The sequence below is a fragment of the Plectropomus leopardus genome, chromosome 16 (genome assembly GCF_008729295.1).
Source record: "Plectropomus leopardus isolate mb chromosome 16, YSFRI_Pleo_2.0, whole genome shotgun sequence".
Taxonomy (NCBI): Eukaryota; Metazoa; Chordata; class Actinopteri; order Perciformes; family Serranidae; genus Plectropomus; species Plectropomus leopardus.
In genome coordinates this window covers 8332327-8359861 of record NC_056478.1, presented here as the reverse complement: position 1 = coordinate 8359861, position 27535 = coordinate 8332327, and the positions used below count along the sequence as shown (strand labels likewise).

Sequence of the window (27535 nt, the reverse complement as noted above, 5' to 3'; positions counted from 1 at the left end):
ATAATACTGTGCAATATGTAAATAGCTATATAATGCTATCCCACAGATTATAAAGGAGTTAAAGTGTATTATTTGAATGCTGCTCATATATTAAATTATAAATAATGATATTCCAATCATAAAATATGTAATAATTTAAACCCTCAGTGAGTATTTTTGATATAATATTTTGAGTGAAATCCTGAATTCAAGACTTTTCCCTCCAACAGTGTATTTTTACAGAGTGGCATTGTTAGTTTTACTTCAGCAAATTATTCAAGTACCTATTGCAATTAGAAAAAGATAAAATTAGAAAAAAGGTGGGTATATGTGTGAACTGACAAACTGATGAAATCAAAAACACTATATTATTTATTAATTAATCTTCATTTAACCAGGCAAGTCATAAATAACAAATTCTTATTTAAAAATAGAATTATTATGAATAAATGTTACAGTGGTGTGTCCCATTAATGTGGGCTCACACATTCTCATACCGGTCAGTCAACAGATAATTTAAGCTTTATTATAAAATCCAGATTCTTTCAGCCACCTATAATAATTTAATTGACGTCACCTTGATAGATGTTTGTGGGGACACTCACTGTTGGGTTGGGGAGGTTCAACATTCCTCTGTAGTGGTCAGGGTGAGGGTGGGGCTGCGGGTATAAAGACCCCACCACAGTCTGAAAGGTGTGAGTGACCAGTTTCCAGCCTCCAGCTGAAGTTGAAGTTAGTTACAGGAGCGTCAACATGAGCCGCAGTCCAGAGAGAATGTCTTCTTACCGCCGGCATTTCGAGGGCACATTTACCGGCCCTCCTGCCTTCCAACTCCGGGTGTCGAGTCCCTCTCCCACCCACCCGCAGGGACACCCGCCACCGGTCGGCCAGCTACACCCCGCAGTGGTGGGATGATGGGGCGCAGGGCCCTCTCCGACAAGGCTCGCATGACCAGGTAAGAATCAATTATGATGGGTTTTTTTGTGTGTGTTTTTAAAAATCAAATATTTCACTTTAAATTACGAAATGTACTATCCTTTAGGTTTCATTTGTCCCCAATGCAGCTTTAATGAGAGATAAATATCACAGTTATTGTAGTGTGAGGACATTAGTGAGCTTTATGTTGTGATATTGCCTTCCGAGTATTCAGTTTCTGCTTTTGCTTTGCTTGTCAAAGCACTTTGTTGATTCAGTTTTTGAATAAAGTTATTATTATTATTGTAATTATCATTATTATTAATACATTATTAGTATAATTACTATTTTAATTATTATTATTGTTGTTGTTATTGTTATTATTGTTATTACTGAATGCACTCGTAGAAATAAAGGTGTTTCTAGAACCAGAAAGAGTTCTTTGGCTTGTTCCCATTGGAGAACCCTTTTTAGGATGTCCACTCTGTCCATTGAACCAACCCCGGGGGCTCAACCCAGATCCCTTTCAGATCCCTTTATTCTATTCTTTATATATATGTATATATATATATATATGTATATTTTTTTTTATTTTTTCATGTTCCAAGGATTAAATTTAGACCCACCCAGGGAGTTCAACTGGGACCTTTTATATTCTATGTTTTCAACAATTCTTTAAGAACTTATTCTTTTAAAAAAAAAAAATCTGTGGTTCTTTATGAAACCCTTGGTCACAAATTACCCTTTAAGAACTCCTTTTTCTCAAAAGGGTTCCTCAGAAACAAATAGTTCTGGGTAGAACCACAGTCCTTCAGGAAGAGCCCTTTTTGAACCCTTATTTCTAAGAGTGTGGGTATTTGAGTGTGAATATTTAGTACCCCCATAATTCAATGAACTCCCTTCAAATGAATAAAAAATACATTTGAATAAAATCAAAACAATTGTTAATCTCCTGGAAATCCTTTTCTCTCCTCAGCAGTGTGAGTATGGGAGCGCTGTGCTTTGGTATGTCCATTGGGCTTGGCCCAAAACTGGACCTGGAAGCAGCTGCAGCAGAGAACCAGGCCTTCATGTCGACTCGCAGCTCTGAGAGGCAGGAGATGGTGGCCCTCAACGACCGTCTGGCTGCGTACATTGAAAAGGCAAGAAGAACAGCCATTCACATTTGCACGCTTCAGTCCTTTAATGCAACAAAAATCATTAATATTTTAATTTCTTGGAATCTAAACTTTTGCAGTCTGACTTCTTTTTGGCTTTTACCACTGTCTTTTTGTTTTTAGCCCATAACTTTGTCTTTAATTTTTCCCATAAAGTATAATGACAAAATCAATCCATGTATAAAACAAGATACTGTCATCTTACAGGTTTATGTCTATTGTATTTCTTCCTGTAGGTGCGAAACCTGGAGTCACAAAACAAGCTGCTGGAGGCTGAGATTGAGGTCCTGAAGAGCCGTCATGTCAGACCATCAGGCCTCAGGCAGCTGTACGAGTCTCAGCTGAGAGAGCTCAACAAGGACGCAGAGAAAATGAAAATCCAGAGGGTGAGGGAGGTCATCTGTCATGACGGAAACATATTTTTAAATCATGGTTTGTTGTGTATAGAAACCAGCCATGCTCTTTCTACCACATTATCTGCTGTATTTCTTTTTCCATTTAACAACTGTTTGATCATTGTATATCTGATCCATACAGGATATGTCTTTGGCTGCCAAGGAGGCCATGTTGGGCCAGTTGGACACGCTGAAGGCGAAATACGATGACGCTGTGGGAGCTCGCAAAAAGACAGAGCTTGACATTGAAAATCTCCGTCCGGTAAGAAACACTGGGAATTTTTTTAAAACTTACGTTGGTCAATTTGCAGAATTTCTTTTACTTCTCCAAAATATTTACACCTTATGTGGCTCATTATCTCAGGATGTGGATAGAGCAACTTCAGCACGAATCGCGTTGGAGAAACAGCTGGAAAACCTGGAGGCTGAGCTGGCCTTCCTGCAGAGAGTTCACAAGGAGGTAATATACACTCGTCTGCCCATCTCCTGCATACTGTGTTTATGAGTCGGCGACTGGCATTCTTTTCATTTTGTCATTAATGGTTTAATGGGCTGCTAATTATTGCAGTGACAGGTAAATCGAGACCTTGTTGATGGATAGAGTGAGTAAGGCTGTAAACATGGCAATTATCAGCATGGTGTGAGGAGCTCATAGTAGGCTGAAGGGGGAAGCTGTGTGACTAACGTGTGGTGCAGAGTGGATAAATGTTTACATATTACTAACCCAGATCAAATACTGTTTATATGTCTTTATAAAGTATTGGTTATAATATTGCCACATGTGGGAACAGGGTCCAAGCAGATTTTTGAATTTCATACAAATCCTTGTTTACAAGATATAAACTTATGGCAGAATATCGTAAGACTGCGAAGCTCAGCTCGGCCCTAGCATCCGAAAATGTACTCCCAGTTTGGTTTCAATTGCTTGAGCCAATTTTTATTTCATTGTTTCATTTACGTTCATTAATCATTTGAGCTTAAAGTCCTAAAAATTAACAGTTTAAAATGGATTGATGCATTGAATTTTTTATGGTAACTATAGATCAGTGATGTCCGTGGACGATTCCGCCAAAGTTTTAGGATGTTTGGACCAACATTTTTTGATGAGTTCTCAAAAACAGGGTTTTGAGAAAATTGAAAAAGTTGCAAAATTTGACATTTCTGGAGCAGAAGAAGAAAGAAAATGTAAATTATTTAAAAAATTAAAATGATGTTTTTGACTCTGAGCCAAGTAGTTTTTGAAATAATTGTGAAAACATAGCGTTGGTTGCTACAGCGTCACCTTCAGGTCATAAGTGCCAATTTATGGGTGGAATCTGCAAACCACAAGGAATCCCAAACCTTAACCTTTTGAAAGCTGGATCAACAGATTTTTTTGTGCTGCCTTCAGGCGTCTTTCACAAGCCATTTAACCCTTTCAAACCAGAGGGAAATTGCTTTTGGTGATCTGTAGTTTTTTATTGAACATACACTTGTTTGTTGTGCACAGAGAGAGAAAGAAAGAATGAAAGAAACATACAAAGACCTGTATTTCAAACCTAATTTGAGATGCAAACCAGACTATTTTACTGCTGCATGTATCACTGTGTTTCTAACTCTGGTTGTTTCTGATCCACTCAAAGGAAATTGAGGAGCTGGTGCAGCAGATCTACTCAGCAACCGCTAAGGTGGATGTGAGCTTCGGCCTCCCAGACATGTCCTCTGCTCTCAGGCAGATTCAGTCTCAGTATGACAGCATTGCCGCCCAGAACCTACAGGTAGGATACAACAGTTAAACCACATCATTGTCACTTTGACTCCGCTAAGGTGCGTCAGTTTTAAAGGGACAGTTCACCCCTAAACCAAAAATACATATTTTTCCTGTTTTGTGCTATTTATGTCTAGATTGTTTTGTTGTGAGGTGCTGAGTGTTGGAGATATCAGCCGTAAAGATTTCTGCCTTCTCTCTGATATAATGAAACTACATGACACTCAGCTTGTGGTGCTTAGAGCGCCAAAAACACATTTAAAACTGTCCCCTTGGGTAAAGTGTCCTTGACACCACATGAAGAAACTGTGACAGATACTAGTACACCTTTAGCATTATTGACACATATCTGATCATTAGAATTAGGGTTATAAACACTCTTAATGTTTGTCACTCTCCAGGAAATGGACACTTGGTATCGCACAAAGTTTCAGGACCTGACCGACGCCTCCGCCAAACACGTTCAAAGCACTCGAAGTGTGAGAGAGGAAATCGCAGGCTTTAAGAAGGATGTAAGCATAATTGTCTGTCATTGTTTAAAGTTACAGCTACTGCCACATCTCAGCGTAAAACAGCTGCGTGTTTGTATGCGTGTGCATAGCTACTTAGCAAGGAGCGTGAACTGGAGGTGCTGAAGACGAGGAACGAGTATTTGCAGGCCCAGATTCGTGATGGAGCAGAAAAATTCAAGAAGAAGGAGGAGGAGCTGCAGGTGAAGGATGCATGCAAGATATTTTTAACAGATATAAAGACCTTTTCGATTCATCCTTTGGCCTTAAACTCCTTTAAATTAAGCATTCTGTTGTATTCTTTTGCACCAGGAGCGTATAGTGGCAATTGAGTTGGATCTGAAGCTAACCAAGGAGAAGATCGCCCTGCTGATGCGGGAATACCAGGACCTGCTGAACGTTAAGATGGCTCTGGAGATTGAGATCACCACCTACAGGTGAACAAAAATCTGTTTCTCATTCATTATTTTGCAAATCAATTTGAAATCCAAAATCAGAAAATATGAAAACAATTCTTGATTCATTTATGGATTTGATACCAAAAAATGTATGTTTGTTTTTTATTTTTTGGATTTTATGGTCAGATCAAAAAAAGGAATGAAAAAACAGGCCACCGTCTGAACTTGGTTTTTATATTTCATTTGTCTGACTTGTTGTTACCTGGAAGTTTCTCCTACGAGCAAGCGGCTACCCTGCGGTTCCTCTCTGTCTCATCACAGTGTACAAGACTACTTGTGCTGTGAATCTTTTTAAAGATTACTTTTTTGGGATTTCAAATTAAATATCAAAAGAACAAGTGATACAGATTAACAAAAAAATGCCCTTTCCGCAGTATGTAAACCTGATTTACGCAGGATATTTTTCATTTTGTATGTAGCATTCAATCTAACTTCACTCCTTTTTGTTTATTTCAGGAAGTTGATCGAGGGGGAGGACAGCCGTCTGAGCACCATGGTCAGAAACCTGTCCCTGACTGGAGGCATGCATCTCACTTCCAGCGTTAGTGTGCATGCTGCCTCAGCCTCAGCCTCAGCCTCAGCCTCAGCCTCTGATAGCTCCGCCTCTGCAGCCACTTCAAAGATAGACAAAGGCCCCACTGCCTCGACCAGCGGCAAGGATGAGAAATCTGGGGGTGCTGCACGAGTGGAGATGTCCTCCTCAGACACCCAGACCGACGGTAGCTTAGAGGAGCAGGCGACCGAGCTGTCTGAGAGGAAGACCGTCCTCATCAGGTAGAGGACACCGAATGTCCATCATCTAACATTTATGATTTGATAATCAGAATCTCTTACTGATATTGTAAAATTTCTTATTTCTCCACCCGTTTTTTCCCAGAACAGTTAAGACAGATGAGGACACTTATGAGAGCGACACACAGGAGCGCACCATCACTATTTCTGGAGCAGCGGACGACACAGATGAAGAATAGACCGTTCATCAGCCAGAGTACCATGTCATGTTGTTTTGGTTTTTCAATGCTTTAAAAAAAACCTTCATTTTGAATTGGAGAGAAAACACAGCTTGTACTCATGCAAATTTCAAGGGTTTTGTTTATCCTCCATGGAGTGTGTCCAGTCACTCTGCTCTGCTTGCTCCTAACTCCCTGCCAGCCTTACACTGCCTTTCTGCCCTTTAAAATCCTCCTGTGTGTCGGGAATTTGTCTGTTAAAGTAACAAAAATAAACAGCAAGCAATCATAGTTGTGGTTTTTATGTGAAGCAAAAGAGACTCTCAAAGCATTTCTCTTTTTCATTATTTATTTAAACCTGAGCAGCAAAGGCTTTCCAACAGAGTTATGGGAAAAAACAGCTGCTACAACTCCCATCATGTAAACTTGTGATTTCACTGTTTCCAAAAGAAAAGAAATTACCGACAGTAACCAGTCAAAAAGATTCAAATTAATCGGAAGCTACATGATAACCAAAAGTTAACTGAAACCATTGAAGGAATACTTCAGATCCCCAAATGACCATTTGTATGGTTGCTATGACCATGCAGCAGATGCAGCAGCCAGTAACATGGTTAACCCCTAACATCCCGGACCAAGCTATTGCACTGGATTGACGGACCTTGTTCAGAGCCGACAGGACACAAGACTCCAATGCAAATTCTATCTACCTTGTACACTGTACATTGTAGCTTGTACCTTGTACATTGTAGCTTGTACCTTGTATATTTCACCTTCTACATTGTACCTTGTATATCAGATGCTAGCCCAATGTTATGTTGAATTTGTGAAGAAAGCTTTGTTTTTCATTCCTGTCTCCAGTGAACAAAGAATCCAAAAAACTGATGAAAGTCTTGATGAATTTAAGTCACAGGTGTCCACGTTCAACAACAGCAAAACAATATTAAACCATCTGTTGAAAACCTCTCACAACAACTCATGCAGTACAATCCAAGTCTTATCCAGTCGTATGCTCAGCACTTCCCAAATACTTACATTTCCGCTAAAACCTTGCTATTTAAAACAAAACTTAAAGTTATCTATGCTTTCTCTAAGGCCAGACTTCAGCAGCTCCCGCATTTAGTGAGGTAAATTCTCTGTTTTTGTCAATGGAGTCTGGCTTTGCAGAGAGCGTAGATAATTTAGTTCTCCATCAGAAAGGGCTACAGAGCATATGGCTGGACAAATGACACTTGGATTATACTGCAGTATATATACTGCAGTTGTGTGAGAGTACCTAAACAGAATTTTTAATATAGTTTTACTGCTGATTAACGCAGGCCCCCGTGACTTCAAGAATTTTATCCCTTTTTCGATTCTTTGTTGGAGACGTGAGAAAAATAGTTTGTTCTTTATAAATTCAACGTAACACAGGGTGAATAATTGATATACAAATAGTAATTTTGGGGGTGAAGTATTCCTTTAAAAACTTGCTTTTGATTGATGTTTCAATTATGGTATATATACAATAAACAAATACCTGCAATGCGTTACAGATATCCGCAATGCGTTTCAAACAAGTCCTGTTCACCTCCTCTGCCTCCCTGCCCGTCACTCATCTTTGTGCCACTGTTCAGTTTGTTTGTGTTACGTTTTAATCAACTGTATAAATCCTTCTTGGGTATCATGAAAGGCGCTATATAAATTTAAGATGTTATTATTATTATTAGTATCATTATTATTGAAGTAGCTTATTTATAGTACATAGAAAGACATAATTTACGCATAGGCGCATGGCAGCCTATTTGAGATAACAAACATTACTTAAAGTATCATAAAATCCCTTCAGTCTCCCCAGTGACAAATACAAAGAAGTAGAAAACTACAGTGAAGTACCAAGTGCAATTAACAGTACAAAATAATTTGGCATCTCACTGAAAGGAAGCAATTTGATAAATTACTTTAGAGAGTGTTGTCGATTGAGATTCATTGCACTGATCGATTAATCAATGTTTGAAATTATGCGTTTCTAGTGCAGTGGTTTGGGTTCGTCCCCGACTCCCCCTGCAAGACGATAAACTGCAAGGCTGACTTCATGTGCCAGGGCATCAGCACTCTCCTAAAACACAAAGATGTGTCAGAGACTTAAAGCAAAAAGACAGAAAAAATGTCAAAAAAAGAGGATCAAAAAGAAGTTCTCACCTGTGTCTCTGCTTCAGCGTAAACTCTCACCACGTCCTCGGTGCCGGAGGGTCTCACAAAGGAACGGGCCTGTCTGTAGTTCTTCACTAAACTGTCAATGGTCTCCTGCAGTCCTGCCGGGCTCACTGCTCGTCTCTCTGCATCTGTCGTGTCTATGACCCTGCGGTCTGACACCTACAGGCAAAAAATCAAGCGCAGATACGGCTATCTATAACTGCTTGAGCACATATGTATATGGAGAAAATGGCACTTATTGGAGTACAGATTAAACCGCAAAAAAGGGAAAGCCTAAAATAACAACTCTGCTCTCCTTAAGTCTTTGAAAGTGTTCTTGACCGAGACATTGACACCTACCAGGTCTAGGGTTACTGCAGTCACAGGTATATCAAATTTACAAACTTTTATTAATAATAAAGGCCCTGATGTTGAAATTTAAGGACTCATTATGAATGTCATGTTAAGGTCAAAGTTTTTTGCTCAAAAACTCATCATGAAATTAAAGTTTAAACTGCTATTATATAAACACTACCTTTCAGAAGCAGCTCTCCACAACATGAACAGTTGAACAAGGGGAGAGTACTGAGATGTACTCATCACGTGCAGTATTTTGTACAGATAATATATCAACTCAATTACACATTTTCCCTACAATTCAAGGACTTTCAAGGCCTTTTCTGTTGTAGCTTCGTACTTGGGGCTACAGAAAACACTTTCCCCACAAGATTAACTATCAGAAATATCATACATTATGCTGCATAAATGAATGACTACCTTGACTTTGAGCTGCCTGTTCGGCAGGTCACTGTAGATGGCGTCCCACTGCTGGACAGTCAAACCCTTGATGGCCAATATGGCCTCAATCAGCAGCATGTCAGAAATGGCATCACCTACAGTCTTTGGAAGATAAAAACACAAATGCTGTTAAAGGGCAACCATTGTGCTTTTCCTTAGTTCATGTCATTTATATAATGTTACAATGTTGTATACTCATGTAAAACCAGCCAAAGGTGCAAATAATGAGGTAAACTTATGTAACTTATGTAAAACAGCAGGGCTTCATGCCGTTCTGACAACTCTGTTATAATGTTTTTTTCTATTTTAAAGACAGGCTGCTTTTAGCTTGTCACAGATTTCTTTATATGGTCATCTGCTCCAGGCACGCTGCTTCAAGCGTCTACAGTAGCCAACATACAATGCTACATGTAGCTACATGCTAACGTCAGGGAAACATGTAAAGTTGGTTGCTGATGTTGTTTATTTCTCTGATTTCAGAACATATTCCTGCTAAAATACATGTCTGGTTGGCAAATTTCTTTTTCCTAGTACAGTGAAGGCATAATCATCCTATTCTCCCTTTTTTTTCTTCTGATGCCTTAATCTGACATTTTTACCCTAACCTTAACCTTAACCTAACCAACCAAACCAACAAAGGCAACGAGTACCAGCTAATCAAGATTGTATATAGTTATAGTTTATATAGTTTAAGAAAATTTGATTATTAATTATCAATTATTTTCAATAACTGATGGAGAAAGGGTGGGATTTAATAAGTTTGCACTTTTCCCCACTACTTTTCGGACATGTCTGTATGTTTGTGTATGTTTACATGTTCATTCTTCCCTTTCCTTTTTTACATGTTCAAACTAAATATCAATTTCAGAGTAGGCCAGGTAATGCCTTCACCATTCTGGGAGAATAAAATTTGCATCTGTTTTTGTTAAGTAGCTTTTATTTGGTGCTGAGACGCCGAGATGTTGAAGACCAGAAAATGACGACCAATCAGAGCAGACTGGGCTTTTAAGGAAGGGGGTCAAACAGAAACAGGCACTAAAGTGTGTGCTTCAGACAGAGGCTGAACACATGTAATCCAGCACAGACAGTATGAAGAAAATAAAGTGTTTTTTAAACATTAAATCATGTAAACATTTTCTGGTAGAAACCTTAAAATACATGTATGAACCTGAAAGTGAGCATCGTAGGTCCTCTTTAATAATGCTGTTTTGCTTTGTTGGTTCAGTGTGTGTTAGGGTGCCCGTTTACCTGGTTGATGACGTTGATGGTGTTCTGCAGCAGGAGCGCTGCTCTCTTCCTCTCGTCGTCGGTGCCGGAGTCCTCTGCCAGCTGCTGGATCTTCTCTTCAGCTGATTTACTGAACAACACCTGAAACACATCATGACACAAGTGGTGGAAGGTAAGTACATTTACTCAAATACTGTACCTGCTTACAACTTTAAGATACTTGTATTTCACTGAGAAATGCTGTACTTTTAACTCCCCTACATTTATTTGACAGCTTAAGATAGCAGTTACTTTACCAATTTAGGGTTTTACTCACAAAACAATATGTGACATATGATGTTTTGATGTAGATTATACTAACTGATAGTATATTTATGTACAGCTAAAAAAAATATGGGGTTTGCAGAAAATCAATTATCTAGATAACGAATTTCATATTTCACAGGTCCAACCTCAGATTTGCTGCTTTTCCTTTTAATGATTTTGATTTATTTTTTTAATGATCATGAGGTTTTTCTGCATGAAGTACTTTTACTTTAAATACATTTTTGTGATTATTATTCCTAAGTACTTTTACATTGTGGCTGTTCTTTTACTTTAGAAAAGGATCTGAATACCTCCTACTCAAATGATTTTAGCACCTGTATCAGTAATTCATTAATGACGCCAGATATGCAACACTGACACAGGGAAGAATGGTTTTTATTATTGTAATATACTGGTGATAACTGGTGCTTTATGTGATCTCTTTATGTGTGACTGATATACTCACAGTGCCGTGACCGTTGGCCTCAAAGTAAACACCAATGTCAAACTCCTGGGCTGCATGATGAAGGTGCTTCACTCCAGTTTTAGTACACCTCACTATCACCTAAATCATATGAAAAGTTGTGAAGTTATTCATATATATATAAAAAAAACATTAATAAAGGAAAAACACTTGCGTTTTCTCACCTTCATAGTGTTTTCCAAATAGTTTGTTGAGCTTCCGTTTGCATAAGCAGTTTGTACTACTGCTATCTTCAAGTCTAAACCAGCCTGTGTAAACAAAAACAAACTATTTACTAAAGGTTTGCGCACATGTGCATCTATTTTGTGTGGTTTATATATAAGAGTATACCTGTGTGAGCAGCTCTTTCAGAAAAGTGCTGATGAGAGTGGCGATTTTATCTCCATCCAGCAGGTGAAACTGTCCTTCAGAGTCAGCGTAGTAGTAAACTATTCGGTCAGCGTCACCGTCAAAGGAACAGCAGCGCTCCCCCGGGTTCATCTTAATGCCTTCACATAGAAAGAAGAGGAGAGAGGCGTGAGATGGAAGTGGTAAATTTAAAACTGCACCTGTGTTTCTAATAATCAAGTTTTCTTTTGGTTTTATATGTTCATTTATTTGACAAAAATTACATTTATTGGGACAAAGAAAGTAGCACAAATTAGTGTAAAACCAAATATTACAGTGATTATTTAGCCAATTTTCTGATTAACAGTCTCCATCTTGTGGTCAAACTTTACACCTGAGTTTTCATATGAAATCAACCCCAGAAACATTATGTTATATCTGCTAATTTGTTGTCGCTTTACTTATGATACTTAGTAAGAAGATGAGTGTTTTCGTTTTGAGACAAATCATTTTGATCTGCATCACATCTTGTGTTTCTTCTCCTGACAGGTCTAGAAAGCAGCGCTTCACCTGTTGGAGGCTTTTGCTGCACTTTGACAAAGTCAGCTCCACACTGGTGGTTGAGCTTTCCTTCACTGCCGTCGTTGAACAGCGATATGTGCAGCTCCTTCTTCAGGTGACTCTCCATCTCACGCACCTTTAGAGCCCCAATACCATTAGCACCATCCACAGAGAGGTGCTTCTGGTCATCTGTGCAATTAGACGCCTATGAGGAAGAAAAAGACAAAGGGAAGGGAAGCAAAAATACATCCACACAAACACACCCAAATGTAATTAAGTCACAAATCAATAATGCACGCCCTGTTTTCTTACGTTCTTCGTGAGCTGAATGAAAGCTTGGCAGAGCTTCTTATAGTATCCTTCCACTGTGGCTTCTCCGTATTTACCCTGTGTGTTCTGACAGCAAACCATGTAGTGCAGCTGTGGGGTCGTCACCAAACCATAATCTGATGGAGTCAGAGAGCAGATAGGACCGCAACAAGGAGAAAAAGAGGAGAAAATGTTTAAAAAGTAAGTAAACGACTTAGTTTATATGGAATATACACGTTTAACTAACTCCACCTTTGCTGTGACCATCGAGTGCAGATACTCCGTCCAGTACTGCCTGTGAAAGGCTGGCACTGCTGCTTCTATAGTGAGAGGACACGAGTTTTTTAGTCTTTAAGAGTAGAGTGAGTAGTTTTCTGTCGCAGTAAACATTAATTATATCAACGTAGACATGATAAAAGTGCGTGTTATTTTTTTCATCTACTGTTATCTAGAAGACAACAAACAAAAATTGCTTTAAGGTACCTAGAATGTATTTTCCCAAGTTGTTGTGTCTAACTGACTAATGGAGACATTTTTTGTTTTTAAATTGGTCCAGTATTTAGTGAGAGTGCTGCAGCAAGCAGCTGCAAAACAGACAATTAATGGGCAATTGTGGACCGGCAATTTAAGTGCACTAAGTGTATATTTTTCCACTGACAAGCTCAGATTATTTTTTAAGTGTCTGACAACATTATGGAAGGGATGCCTATAGAGACAAACCTTTTTTGTGAAAAAGTCAAAACCTTTTTGTTACATCAGAAACAGCTACAAAATCTTTGTCTCCAAACCTACCAGACCCCATTTAAAAAAACAACAATCTTATCATCGTGAAACACACTTCATTCAACTGTTGTTCCCATTAGTCACTTCGACACAAAAACATAAAAACTTACGGTTCAGGTTGAGGTTAAGATCATATACCTGGTGTCTTTGCCCACGAACACGTTAGCCTCCTGGCTCATGTTTATGGCCTCCTTCTCTATAATGTCCTTCAGAGCAGCGAGCAAATCTTCCTGCTCAGCGTTGGCCAGCTGGGTGGCATAGCCCTCCCATGTCGGCGTCACCATTTCACCCATGGGGTCGACCAGCTTCACCCCGTTGTCCTCCTACACAAGTAAAGAAAGACAGGAGAGAGGAAGTTTGAGGAGGAGTCGAGGATGTTTAAACTTTACTTTTTATAATCACATAAAATTTGCTCAGATGTAACCTATTAGTCCATTTTCTACTGAAAATATGAAAAGAAAACAACATTCTGGGGTCAAATAAGAAAGGCTATGACTGGAAAAAAATAAATTACCTAAAATATTTACACAAAATTCTAATTAAATCATAGATCTATGGCAAAGACACATTATAATATTTCTGAATGCCTTTCTCACCTCAGGGTTGTGCGATGCGGTGACCATGACTCCGATGGTGGCTCTGGTCTTCTTGGAGCGGAGAGTGGCCAGCAGTCCCATCCTGAACATGATGTGGTCCAGGTGTTTGGCGTTGGTCCTGAAACCAGCGGTACCGTACTGCAAAACCAACCCTGCAGGCTTCGGGTGCAGAGCGGACTGCTTTGATACTTCCTGAAACTGGGCCATCGCTGAAACACATTACAAAGACAAAAAACAACAAAAACAAAAAAGTCAGTGGTGAAAGTCACACCCTGAGGTGGGGGAATCGAGTCACAGAACTTGACTCGAGTTAGACATGAATCACAAATTTGAGGACTTGAGACTTGCTTGACCAACATTCGGTGATGTTGTTAGGCCAGACTTCAGTACTTGATGTTTTATTAATAGCCCCAGATCTAAATATATAGGCTATATATACATTTCAAGAATAAGAATGGGCCTAATAACAATATATTTTTTAAAAGCCCCAAATATAATAATAAGTCACTGTGTTCATGCATTAAAGCTCTAAAAAATAATAGATCATTTATCAAAAATGCAAGTTTGGGTCCTCTGTGTTGTTCAAGCAGCACAGTTTGAGCGCACTGCTTATCATTTAAATGTTGCTGGTAAGGGTGGAGCTCATTTTTCTGAGTAGTTCATTCTTTAATAATACATTATTTATTATTTGATTATGGCAATGAGTATTAAAGCAGCATAATATGGAAAAACTCAAGTACAGTAACATCAAAGAATCAGAATAAAAAATATTTTATTGATCATAGATGTTTAAATAAGTACAAGTTTAAAGTATGTAAAAATATAAAAGAATACAGTAATAATAGATACGATGTTAACACACGATGTAAAATATTTAAAATTCTAATTATGTATAATGTGCTGAGTGTGTAAAAATATAGAACTACGGGCCTTATGCTACAATAGTTTGTAAAGATGAGTTGCAATGACAATAAAAATCAATTAATTTTATAAATATACATACATACATACATATATACACATATACATACATACATACATACACACACACACACACACACACACACACACACACACATAACATATATATATATGTATATATATATATATATATATATATATATATATATATATATATATATATATATATATATATATATATATATATATATATATATATATATATATATATTGCACAATGAAATTCCTGTAGATGAAATATTGCACCAATTCTACATCATGATTCATAATTATTCTGAAAAGGCAAAAAGTTTTATAGGTCAATAAGATGCAGAAAGACATTAAAAAAACATCAAAAAAGAGCTTTTAGTTTAAATAAATAAATAAATAAATAATCCTCCTACAGAAATCCAGTATAAGCCCCCAATGTTTTAAAATCCTAGAAACTAACATTGATAAAACAAGACTCAACTTGACCTTAACTTTGTATTTATGGCTTAAGGTTTAACTTACATTTTTAGACAGATTTCTTAAAGGCTCTAGACTTGTTTCAATCATATTTTTGAATTTTTTTTCTAGATGAAGTTACGTTTTTTCATGCGCAATGCGCTCGAACCTGGCAACCCACGACGACGTCAGAGCAGCAGAGGCCAATGCACGAGACGGCTAACGAGGAGGCGGCTAATCCAAAAATGATACAATTTCGGTGTTTTGGGGGACGATAGTACGAAGAAAATAGCTGCCTGAAGCTCAGAAATCAGCGGCACGACGACCACATCATCCGACTTCACCTGTCACTACAAACTCCACGAAGAAAGGTGAGCTAAAGTGTTTTTTAGCTCGCATATCAGCTGGTCACGTTAGCTTGCTAACGTAAACAGGCTGCAACAGTTTTCTTTTAAATTAAAATTAAAAGTTTTCGTGGCCACTGTGTGTTAACTGATATAAATGTGGAACCTGCGAAAAGATCATCAGAATTTCATATGATTTACTTGTGACTTGATTGATTCTCATCACAGATGTGGTCGACTGTAACGAAGTAGCTACATTTACTCAAGTACTGTAGGATACTCAAGTAGCCTACACGTTTGAGGTACTTTGTATAATTTGAGTATTTGCACGTTATACCCTGCTTCACTACACTTCAGAGGAAAATATTGTACTTTTTACTCTATTACTGTTATTTGATAATTAACTATAATACTACATATTTGCTCATGAGCCTTGTGAAAAAAAGTTAGTCAATTATTTAGAAAATTATTATTATTTATTTAAAAAAAAGTTGTATGAGGATTTGCTTCATTCTTTTTTAATATAGTATATTTATTACATTATTTAAACATTACGAATACTTTTACTTTTAACACTTTAATATATTTGCAGTATACTGTAGCACAACAATTCAATACAGCAATACAAATTTTTAATTAAGTCAATCAAATGTTTAATTAATTTATAAAGAGGTACTATCATGGAAATGTCCTTAAAGTATCAGAAGTAAAGTACTTCTTATGTAGCACTATGATCTGTTAGTGTTACCATCATATTATTGGTTTATCATTAGGGCTTCAACAATAAGTTGATTAGTTTTTAACTAACTGCACTAAAATTGATAATTGATTAATCAGTTGAGTAATTATTTGAAGTAAAATTTCTTTGATTCCAGCACAACAAACAAAACTAACAATTAATCGATGAATCGACATTAAAAAATAATATAGTTTCAGCTCTATTTATGATTGCTTTGTGCCACTATTGTTGCTGCATAAAGAAGCATTTTGAAGCTGTATCTGGTTGAAGCTGAGCAAATTTAAATATTTTATATAGAAAATACACTGAGAAAAACTTATTTTTACCCATTCAGATGAATTAAAACATAATGTACATGTCTTTAAAAAGCCTACTGAAACAACGCCTAGACCATATAACATGTCAAAGGACAAGAAGAGGGCAAAGTTTGCAGCAAATCACAGCAGCAGTTATTAAACAGATAAACTCAATAAACTGAATCATATCAATTGAATGACAGAGCAGCTCACTCAGACTCACAACAACTGGCTAAAAATACGTGAACACAAAATAAAAGCAGCTGTTTCCAGTGCTATACGCAAGAGACAAACTGAAGTTATAAATATAAGCGCATTAAGCTGTTTTTTTGTCCACATACCGTTTTATTTTTCTTGATCTTCAGCAGTGAAGTGTTGTCAATGAAACTTCCTGTTTCTCCGGTTCCTCCTCTTCTGACGACGTGGCTGAAGTTCCGTGTACGTCACGTGACGCAAGGACGCACAGCGTGCCTTTTCTCAGTGCTCTAATTTGTGCTGATGCAGGGACGCCCTGAACACCACAAACACGCTAAATTACTACATGCATATTTAGATTTTTTTCCTTTTAATTGCTCCATACACATTATAAAAAAGTTAAAACAAAAAAAAGTGGATTTTCGGCCGTCACACTGAGTTTAGGCAAAAATTTATCTTGGAAAAAAAGCATTAATCTGCTATTTTAGGTCCATATAACACAAAACTTGAGCCTAAACACATTTTTAAACCCTTATTCAAGAATTTTCAACATAGAATAAACGTTCAGTGTCAATGAAACATCTCAGACACGAAATTCTTTACAAATAGAAAAAAAAGTCTCCAGCATCTACAGTGAAAGTATATATATATATATACACACACACAGCGATAGAGGGTTTACTGTTAATCTGTCAGTTCATTGCAATCCACTACCCTTGAGATACTGTACAAAGCTCCAAATCCTCACAAATATTTGATCCTTGCTCTTATTAAAGAACCTTATCCTTTCTCAGTACAATGTATCCATCAGTTCTCTTCCACATATTTTACTGTTTGTTTGTTCTTGTAACAGCATTGCGTGTAAAATTATAACAGCTGATCATAAATACAGATGTATACATGGCATATTAAAGGGTCTGCTGGAACACGTTTCACCTGCATGGTCTGTCACCGTGCATGCAATACGTGCAAACCTGTGTGATGCAAAGCATGCAGCAGCACACAAGCTCGTGCATTAACCCTTTAGGCGAGTTTCTCATATAGTGACTCCCCTTTAAGAGATGCGACGTGTGTCATCCAACCCTGTTCCGAGCACCCGCTGGGGGAGGAGAGTCTAGATGGACGTATAGATAGGCCAAATAAATAAACAAACGACAGGACGGAGGGGAGGAGGGAGAAGGAGAGAAAAAGGAAATTCCCTTCTTCACGAGCATCTTGCGCTGCGCAGTGCTGGCGACACCACCGGGGAGCGGTGCGCATTTTTCTGTCGATCTGAGGAGAGGAGTCACATCTCTGAGGAGAAACGCACAGAAACACCGCAATCTGGAGGAAACTGCGGGTTATTCTTTTATCTTGAACGCTTCTTTTTTTTTTAATGCGAGAGGAGACACAGCCAAACCCGATGCCCCCTCCAAACGGGATATTTGACCGACCTATGGAGTGTTGATTTAAGATTTTTATTCCGTCTTTGGACACGCAGAGGAGCGTCGCTTGCACCGCATTTTTTGCCCCACGGGTCTATTTTTGCGTGAAATTGCTGCGGGGTGAGAAAATAGCTTTCATTGCCAGTTGAGTGTTACATAACCGAGTGGCATTAGCTGTCCAAGGTGCTGAACTGAACGGTCGGAGCCTATAACGGGACGAGCCGAGGGGGAATTCACAACCTTGCGTAAGTCTACTCATGTCACCGCGCATATCATCAACGTGACCGCACGATTTGATGCGAATGTAACGTTTATGTGGCGCTTATGAGCTCATTTTATGTGCTTTCTTTCCGCCCACACAGAAGGTCACAGGCCTACCAGTCGGGGGAAGAGGAAAGCGAAGGGATCCGGGAAGCAGCCGGGTGCTATTCCTACATTTTCTGTCACCGTGGTGAAATACATTCCTGAGGTGGTCGATTCAACGGAGAGAAAATGTCGGGGCAAACGCTCACGGATCGCATCGCCGCTGCGCAATACCAGCTAACGGGATCAGATATGGCCCGGGCTGTCTGCAAAGCCACCACTCATGAAGTGATGGCGCCCAAGAAAAAGCACCTGGAGTGTAAGTCTTCTTCCTCTTTCCTACACGCTGGCCTCACTGGGCCTTTAGAGGCTGCACGCACATCCACCCCAAACCACACGTGCTTTCACAGGCATGTAATTATGACCAGCCATTTCTTAATTCCCTTAGCTTTAATGGGTGTGGTGCCCTAATGAATTGATGCAGCCATGGTGATGACCCCTCTGGTGACCCTTGGTGTCAGCCTCCAGTAAAGATGATGGAAACCCAGAGAGAGAGAGAAGGAGAAAGGGAGAGTGAGGGAGGGAGAAAAGGTCATATTTTAAGGCAGAGTGACAAGTCATCCTTAGAACATTTAATTTCTCCTCTCCTGCAAAGCCACTTCCCTTACAGAGTTGGAAAAACGACAGTAAGCTTTGGCATTGAAAATAAAATTTTGCATTAATAAAAGAAAGTAATAGCACTCTTAAAAGGTCCACCAAAAGTAAGACCCATGCATTAAAATTATTTTATTTTAAGATTTTTTTTTGCAAAGTCACTCGAAGGACTGTGAGTCAAGATAAGACAGAAGTCTATTCATCCTGAGGGAAATTACTCTGCAGCTGTTGCAAGACAAAGTTCAAGGAAGTACAGATACAAAGCAGGCAACGTTCAAGGTCTGAAGTAGAAAAGCAATGTATAGCACATATAAAATATGATATATATATAAAATTAAACATAAACTAGACAACAGTAAGGTACAATATATAAGAACTAGCTCACAGTAAGGTTCAAAATATAAAAATGAAAACTAGCTAACAGTAAGGTCGAGAATCAAAAACTAGGTAACTGTAAGCTGCATACAAAAGAAGACAATGTTCTCTTTTTACTATAAATCATGCTTTCCTTCCCCCTTCCTCAAATTTCTTCTCTCTACGCCAAAACAGTGACAGAGAGTTGACACTGAAAAAAACTTTCAGCTTGTAAAAAAAACAAAATTAGGTCATTTTGAGTCTCATTGGGGCAGTTTGGTCTCTTTTGAGGTAATTTTGTATACTTTTGAGTTCATTTTGTGTCTTTCTTTGTAGTTATTTTGTTTGTCTTTCAGGTAATTCTGGGTCCGTTTAAGCTCATATTGTGGTTCTCTGTGGTTGTTTTAACCGTTTCTGTAGTTAGTTTGTCTCCTTGTAGTCATATTGTGTCTTTCTAAGGTCATTTTGAGTGTCTTTGGGGTCATTTTGTCTCTTCTGATGTCATTTTGAGTCTCTTTGTAGTGATTTTGTGCATCTCTGAGGGCATTTGGGTCTGTTTAAGCTCATTTTGTGTCTTTCTGTGGTTGTTTTGCCCCTTTCTGTTGTTATTTTGTGTCTCTTTGAGGTCCTTTTGTGCCCCTTTGTGGTCCTTTTGTGTCCCTTTGTGGTCATTTAAAGCCTCCCTCTGGTCAGTACATTTTAATACCAGTGACATTTTGAAAGTGAAAGCCAGGGGACCCCTGACACTTTTGGCCCCTGGGCCTGTGCCCAGTAGGCTTGTTCAGTAACACATCCATGGGTATAGGGCCATAAAGTCACAGCTCTGAATAACATTATCAGACCTCACAGCTTTATTGACACATCTCCAGATGACAGCAGGGTCCACCTTATGACAAATCGAGATTAATCACTGTCATCTACCACAAATAGTGAGTCATGGTGTGACGCTGCACACAGATGACGGGCGGTCAGATTGACATTAGTGTCTTTTAGTGTCTGTGTGTGTCTGTGTGTGGTCGCTGGGCAGGTCTGGTCCTGTGTCTTGGGCTAGGACCTTATATCTTGTGATCCGCTCCCCTTTTGAATAATTGAATAATCAGCCAATGACTGTCTTGCATTATTTACACAGCCAAAGGTGACCATGCTAATGCTAGCAATGCACCAGAGACCAGTGCTTCCTCACTCTCTGCTGTTTGTATTCTGTGTCTTTAACTTTCGACTGTGCAGACGTGAGCAAACTGTCACTGTTACAAGTCATTACCTGTTTGTCTAGCTACAGGAGGCTGCTTCTGTTACCTCAGACACTCCAGACACATGGAAATATTCTTGCAGCGCTTTATTTATAAGATAATCCAGAAATTAGGGTACACACACACACACACACACATGTTGATGCTGTCTTCAATGAGGTTTTTAGTCTGTGAGGTTGAGCTGTATCCATTTCTAGGGCAATTCAAGCTTCTTGTATGTAGGCCACTGTGCTTCTCTTGCATGTGTGTCTTGGCTGGAGGAAATTCCTAACCTCAAAAAACTCAATGTTGATGAATATTTTATGTCTTCATGGCCAAAAATAGGAAGTTACTGCAAAAAGTACAAGCAGAGGCCGACTGAACCATTAGCTATCTTTTAGCATGTTTGATTTACTGTATTTGTTGATATATGAAAGCCAACAGGTCGTGTGCCTTTATCACAGCGACACAGCCGTTGACCCTTGGGGTGGGTGTGGGTGTGTTGTTAGTGGTGGTGGTGCATTGCAGTTGCCGTGGCAACAGATTACGAGTGTCAGGGGATGGCACTGTAATGACAGAGGGCGACTGTGAGAAGGAAGAGAACAAATGACAGGCCTGTCATCTGTGGAGTGCAAAGACAATCATAGTCAGGGGCGCAGGTTTCGTTTCAGCTTTGGCGTGGACACATAGCTATGAAAGACGGTTTGGGGGTCCTATAGATCATTTTGAGCATCAAACAGTTAATTTCTTGGATTCTGGTGTATTTTCATGCATTCATTTTTGCATTTTCTGCATCACTTCATTAAAGATGGAAATCCTCAGAGGCCCCACGACACAATATTATCATGATAATTAAGTCACAATATAATACTAATGCGATTTTACACCTGTTGTGATATTCTGAGAATTGCAGTATATCACAATTTATTTCCCTTTTCAGATGCATTTTTGCCATAAGAAAAACTTGATTTATTTATCTAATAAGATGGTTTTTTTGTCTGTTCTTCAGTCATTTATATTGCAGGAACTTTAAATTTAAATATTCTAGTAGGCCACAAAATGTTAATTTGTATTTTTCATTAGTAATCATTTATTTAATGAATAATCAATACTTTGCATCCATGTTTCGATACAATTTGGCCACAAAAAAAAAAAATCTGTAATTTTGTGAAAATAAAAGTCCTCTGCTGCTTTAATGTGTTTACCTGGGGGGACAAATGCATGTTTCAGATACTAAGGGATACATGTCCTCTGCGTCCTCCGTCTCTGTGTAGATTTTTTTGGGGCATTTTTTGGTCATTATTAGACAGGACAGCTTCAGTATGAAAGGGGGTGTGTGAGGGGATGACATGCAGCAAAGGGCCGAGGGTGGAATTGAACCCACGGCTGCTGCGACAGGGACATAGCCTTTGTACATGGGGTGCTCGCACTACTAGGTGAGCTACTGGGCGCCCCACTTAATGTATTTGTAATTCAACATGATTCAACATGGCGCAATGTAAACGTTAAACCGCCTGAAGTTGTTGGTGTGAGTACAGGTGTGTCACAACTGCCTTTTCACCTATGATTCAACTACAAAATAAAAGCTGCAGCTGTAACATGTGCAGCTCTTTCCTCTGTATGGAGAGGAAACATTTCTTTTTGCTTTGATTTCTGCTTTTGATTTCAGTGCAGAAACACAGGTCTAAAAGGCATGCTGTCTCTCTCTATTAGCTGTATAACACACTCAAATTCAGTATTTCAGGTCATTTAGTCATGTGCTGTATAAAAACACGGTAGATGCAGTGAAAACCGCTCTGTACTGGAGGGCATGTGTTACAAATTTCTAGAAAATGTGGTCCATGCAAGGTCAACTAAAAAGAGCGCAGTTCACTCAGCACCAGAGGCAATAGGTTTAAATTCATCTGAGGTCATGTTGAAAGTATAGTGGGAGTAGAAATAGCTGTTTGAGGATTGAAATCAGTGTGGACCTGAGCAGGGAGCTGATAATCACGTACAGAAGAAACGAGTAGTTAGATTATGTCCAGTGTGTAGTGTAATGTGCATCTGTGAGTCACTTTAGCTGGAGCCACAGCTATCATCTCTGTTTGTCTTGTTCAAATAAAACTAATTGCAGGAGTGTAGTCCATAAAGGAATAGTTCAACTTCTTTGGAATTACTGTTGTTTGCTTTCTTGCTGAGAAATGAGAAGATTGAGATTGATATCACTTTTCTTTGACAGCCAGAAGCCAGTTGGCTTAGCCTGGCACTGAGACTGGAAACACGGGGGAAACAGTTAGCTGTTAGCTCTGTCTGAAGGTAATAAAAACCATCAAGGTTCCTTTAAACATGATTTCTACATCTTAAGGCAAGTTATGTTTTAAGGCTTTTTAAAACTGTTTTAAATGCCATTCTGAATGAAATTTAAGTCCAATTTTCCAATAACTGAAATTGAAGAAAAAAGGATTTGGGAAAATTTCAAACAAAAGTTTACCTATTATATAAAATATGACTTTTATTGTTGACTTTTCTCACTCTGCTTTTAGGATTTCATTGTCTTGATTTGCATTGTACTGAGTTTGAATTATTTATTATTTTGTATAAGATACACAGAGCTTCTTTTGCATTGCCTTCAACCTGTCAGAAATATTGGTTGAATTGCCAATTTTTGTTGAATTTGCTGTTGTTAAGGGTAAAGTGGGAGCTGGCGAGTGGACGGCGGATTCTTTGCTCTGAGCAACTCTGCCATCAACAAAATATGAATGTTGGTTCCACTGATCTGATGTGAGAGGCATTTGGTAAATTATTTTAAAAAATCTGTAATCTGCAATGTCAGAAAAAAACAGTTAATAAAATCCTACTTTTCACATCATAGCATTTTTAAGACTTTAATACCAATTAAGGCTTTAAATTTTTTTATTTTTTACAAAGATTGAATTCAGTGCATTTAAAGACCTTGTAAGGATCTATGTGAACCTTGTCTAAAGCTCACTGATTACCACATTTGCATCTCTTTTATTTAATCCAAACAAAAACCGATGTGTAAAAACAGCTGCTGCTTTACAGGGCGTTCTGTGTCAGAGTATTTCTGAACAGGGAGCTTCCTGAAGTCTTGTCACTGTTACCTTGAGACAAAGTCGGGCTCGCTGTTTCTCTCCTCTTTCTACTGTTTGTGCAAAGTGAACTAACTGTGGTAGCTGTGGTAATGTCCGAAATCACACCCTATACACTATATAATGCACAGTATTTACTTTGTGGTCTTTTACTTGAGTGTCTGAATTCTGAGAGTGAAATCTTTTAAGTGTTAGCGTAGTGCTAACAGTCCAATAAAAATACAATTCCTCGCATTTTGTAGGCACAAAGGTTGGCAGTTGTACAACTCTACACCTGTGGAGGTTTTAAAAAAGCTCAATTTATTGCTCGCTACTGAGTGTCTTTTATACAGGGAGTAGTGAATGAAGGACTCGTTCGTTTTTGACACAGCTCAGATGTAAATCAATCCAGCGGCTGTCAGGATGTCACCTTAACTATCTGAGAGGAGTAAAACTTTCTGAATGAACCTACACATCAACACACAGTTAACTTGTGAATTCTTTCTAATTTGATCTTGAATACTCCAGCTACTACAAGAGGGGTTTGCTGAGTAAACTATAAAAAACAATTACAGCAGGTACGGACTAGAAAAAGACACTTGTACACAGACAGAAACACTCGCACAGCATGAGGCCTCAGTTCATTCTTAGAGCTCTCCTGTGGGCCGTGGATTACCGTCTACAGGCTTTATTTAGCTCAGCCAATCCTCATTAGACACACACACACTCGTATGTCGATGTGTGTTTGTTTCAGGTAATGATACCACAACAGAAAGCATGGATTATATCCCAAGATATGGCCCATTAAACACCAGTAAACAGATATAATAGCATATTTTTTTGCAGTTATTATCGTGTGAATTATGAGCTGAAAGTCTGGCTGAGGAGAGCGCTGTGTTCATCGTGCTTGTATTAATATTAAGTTGTAGCTGTGCCAGTGACATGATAATGTTATATAATCACATTTCAGCCATTGTGGGCCATGTCTGTGTGTGTCTCTGTGTGTGTTTGTTGAAAATGCTGCAGGGGAGTGTAATCATCAGCCATTTCGCAGAGAAGTGAGGCTAAATGAACAGAAAAAAAGCAGATATAATAAAAAATATGGGTGCCTTAAACCTATTTTGCGTTGGGAAGATATTAAAATAAACATGAATCATTATAACAACTCAACAGCAGTGGTGACGAAAAGCTGATAATAGAGATGTGTTGGATGGTGTGAAACAGGTGGTGTCATGACAGGTGTGTGTACTGTTCGGGGGATGGGCGCCACCGCAGAAAGACCCGCACCAGTGATTAGTAATAATCTGTTTACAACCCGCCCCCCACCCGTAACCCCCAGCCCCTCCGTCCAGCCCGATATGACCTTGACCAGTCTCACTGCTCTGACTCTCATGTCTCTTCATTTCTTACACATTCACATTAGTGCTTCTCAACAGACTCCCCGCTGCTCCCTCGAGGGTCTTTCTCTTCCTCGCAGTCTGTCTCTAACTCACCTGCTTGCTGTATTATTTTCAGTCCTCGCTTTGCTATCTACTCGCTCAAGGCAAAGCCAAGGCCTGTTCAATATAACGGCCTTCCTCTCCTTCTATTACCAGACGTGCCTGCCAATATTTGCTGCAGTCGTCTTTGGCACTCTCGATGGATACACTCAGTGCTGCCCTTGTTGCTCGGCTGTCAATGTCAGGAGGATGAACAGAAAGATACATTTTCAGATTATGAGATGTGGCGGCACAGTGGTGTCGTGGCTCGCACTGTCGCCTTGCAGCAAGAGGGTCCCAGGTTTGAACTCTAGATGAGGAACGGTTCGGACCCTGGGTTGAGGGGCCCCTTCTGTGCAGAGTTTCCATGTTCTCCCTGTGTCAGCGTGGGTTTTCTCTAAAGAAACTCTTAGACAGGGCCCATTCATTCCTATGAGAGCTGCTCACTGGCGCATGAAGCAAAAAAGCTCTTTTTAAGGGCCCATGAGGCTTTCACACTAAAGACTTGTGGTGGCTGAGTGTGACTGAGTGTGCAATCAATGCAATTAACATGCACAGTTCTTAAGGACACTGTTTTTGTGGCACTTTAAGACTTTTAATGATTGGAAATGACTGATCTCTGCTTTTATCAACATTTATATATATTAATTACTTTTTTAATGGTTGACTGAGCTCACTCTTTTTATTGACAGTATCAAATGAACTTCATTGATACTTTAACTTTCACTGCTGATCGGGATTGCTTTTAATCAGCTTTGGTTGTGTGCTGCTATGATGTTTTATGTGTCTGTTTATTGTGTGTTTGTACAATTAAAGCTCTGAACTGAACTATTTGAGTGGGTAACTTCCGTCAGCATACTGACCGGCTTCTAGTTTAGGTCTTCGCTAGCTTGAATTGCGGTCTAAAAAATGTAATCTTGTGGCTCTTTTAGACTTTCCAAATGTTATCAGACTGGATGGAGTAAATCTAGATAGTGAAGTTTGTCATTTCACCAGGGTTTTTCCACTCACCAAAAATCCCCCCGCGACCCTTAAGTCGATAAGCCAATGAATGAATGAAAGATGATGAGATGTTATATATTTCAGGAAAGTAGAAGATATTGTTGTTCTGTTCTAATTCTACCACTCCTGTGCCCATAACAATACAATATGAGCCCCTGTATCCATTTATGTTTTTATGTCACTCTCTCTATATATTTGCAAGACTTTTTCTTTGGCCATCTGTCCACCCCTTTCTCTCTCTCTTAATAAGAAACTTCCACATCACATCATCCAAGAATAGTTTGGACCCGAGAACCCCCTCCTGCTCTGCGCCTCTGGTCTGGACTCTATTGGACACCTCTTTGTCTGTCTGAGAGTTTTAGGAGGAGAGCTGACACAGCATTTTTCTGTCTTACTGCATTGTCAGCATGGGTGTGTGCCCTTGTGTGTGTGTGTGTGTGTGTGTGTGTGTGTGGACTCGTGTGCCAACATCATTTCATATGTACATCAGGTCTTCCTCCTGGCTTAATATTCTCATGGGTGTCTGGAGCAGCTCTGCAGCGAACACTTAGCCTGCCAGCTTAATCAAAGTTTAATCAGAGCTGTTCAAATTATGTCTGCATTTGTCTAAGACTAAACTAGCCGTGCCTCTCCTCTTACATATGAAATTTCTCCTTCTAGAAGACTCCTTCACGTCATCAGAGCCTCAAAATTTCACATGTTAATGATGATACTGTTTCTTTTATTCTGTGTTGCAGACCTGGTGTCAGCCACCAACACCACCAATGTGAATATCCCTCAGATGGCTGACACGCTGTTTGAGCGAGCCACCAACGCCAGCTGGGTGGTCGTCTTCAAGGCCCTTGTCACCTGTCATCACATGTGTGTCCATGGCAACGAGGTTGGTGGTTCATATTTATTCGATATTAAATACAAGGATTAAAGTGGTTACTACTTTGTTTTAATGCCTCCAAACTGGTAATAGCCCTGGCCGAATGCATTATGTATTCGGGTTATCTGTCCATCCTAATGTCTTTAAGTCTTTCCGTCCCATTCTTGTGAATTTTGGTGGTCAAAGGTCAAAGCCGAAGGTAACTGTGACCTTGTGAACTTCTTCAGATTTGGCATAAACATCCACTTGGACCTGACAGGAGAATTTGGGATGGGCGTATTTGAGTTTGGTGGTCAAAGGTCAATGTGACATAGCAAAACATGTTTTTGGCTATAACTCAAAACTTCATACACCAATTATGATAGAATTGGATAGAAGATAGATAGAATAGGATACAATGATGTACTTCACTGGGACATCATTTGTTTTGCAAAACACTTTTCTGGCCATTACTCAGCATCATAAGTGAGGAACAGAGGGGTAGACATTTGG

At 39.1% G+C, this 27535-nt stretch overlaps 3 protein-coding genes across 4 annotated transcripts in view; 2 read left to right on the top strand and 1 right to left on the bottom strand.

The window, feature by feature from the left end:
- Positions 1 to 723: 723 nt before the first annotated feature.
- ngs (notochord granular surface) lies at positions 724 to 6131 on the top strand. Its single transcript, XM_042502868.1, is given in 13 exon segments — positions 724 to 834; positions 836 to 877; positions 879 to 934; positions 1871 to 2036; positions 2288 to 2437; positions 2589 to 2708; positions 2811 to 2906; positions 4069 to 4203; positions 4595 to 4705; positions 4795 to 4905; positions 5015 to 5139; positions 5617 to 5934; positions 6038 to 6131. Coding segments are annotated over 13 exon segments (1626 nt in total). The 5' UTR covers positions 724 to 732.
- A 314-nt stretch (positions 6132 to 6445) lies between these two features.
- Positions 6446 to 16864, bottom strand: pgm3 (phosphoglucomutase 3). Its single transcript, XM_042503834.1, has 13 exons — positions 16804 to 16864; positions 13677 to 13885; positions 13219 to 13403; positions 12550 to 12617; positions 12301 to 12434; positions 11998 to 12193; positions 11431 to 11588; positions 11265 to 11348; positions 11083 to 11181; positions 10332 to 10451; positions 9063 to 9185; positions 8292 to 8465; positions 6446 to 8208 (listed from the first exon to the last, which is right to left on the bottom strand). Exons 2-13 carry the CDS (start codon positions 13881 to 13883, stop codon positions 8119 to 8121), a joined length of 1638 nt encoding a protein of 545 aa, XP_042359768.1. The 5' UTR covers positions 13884 to 13885; positions 16804 to 16864; the 3' UTR covers positions 6446 to 8118.
- An 886-nt stretch (positions 16865 to 17750) lies between these two features.
- Positions 17751 to 27535, top strand: part of LOC121955757 (clathrin coat assembly protein AP180-like) — a 30828-nt gene continuing 21043 nt past the window's right edge. Inside the window, exons 1-3 of one of the 2 annotated variants that reach the window (XM_042503831.1) lie at positions 17751 to 18326; positions 18444 to 18703; positions 26910 to 27052. In XM_042503831.1, coding sequence (XP_042359765.1) covers positions 18574 to 18703; positions 26910 to 27052 — 273 coding nt within the window. In that variant the 5' untranslated portion in view covers positions 17751 to 18326; positions 18444 to 18573. The remainder of the gene's footprint in view (positions 18327 to 18443; positions 18704 to 26909; positions 27053 to 27535) is intronic. The other variant, XM_042503833.1, reaches the window with a different exon arrangement.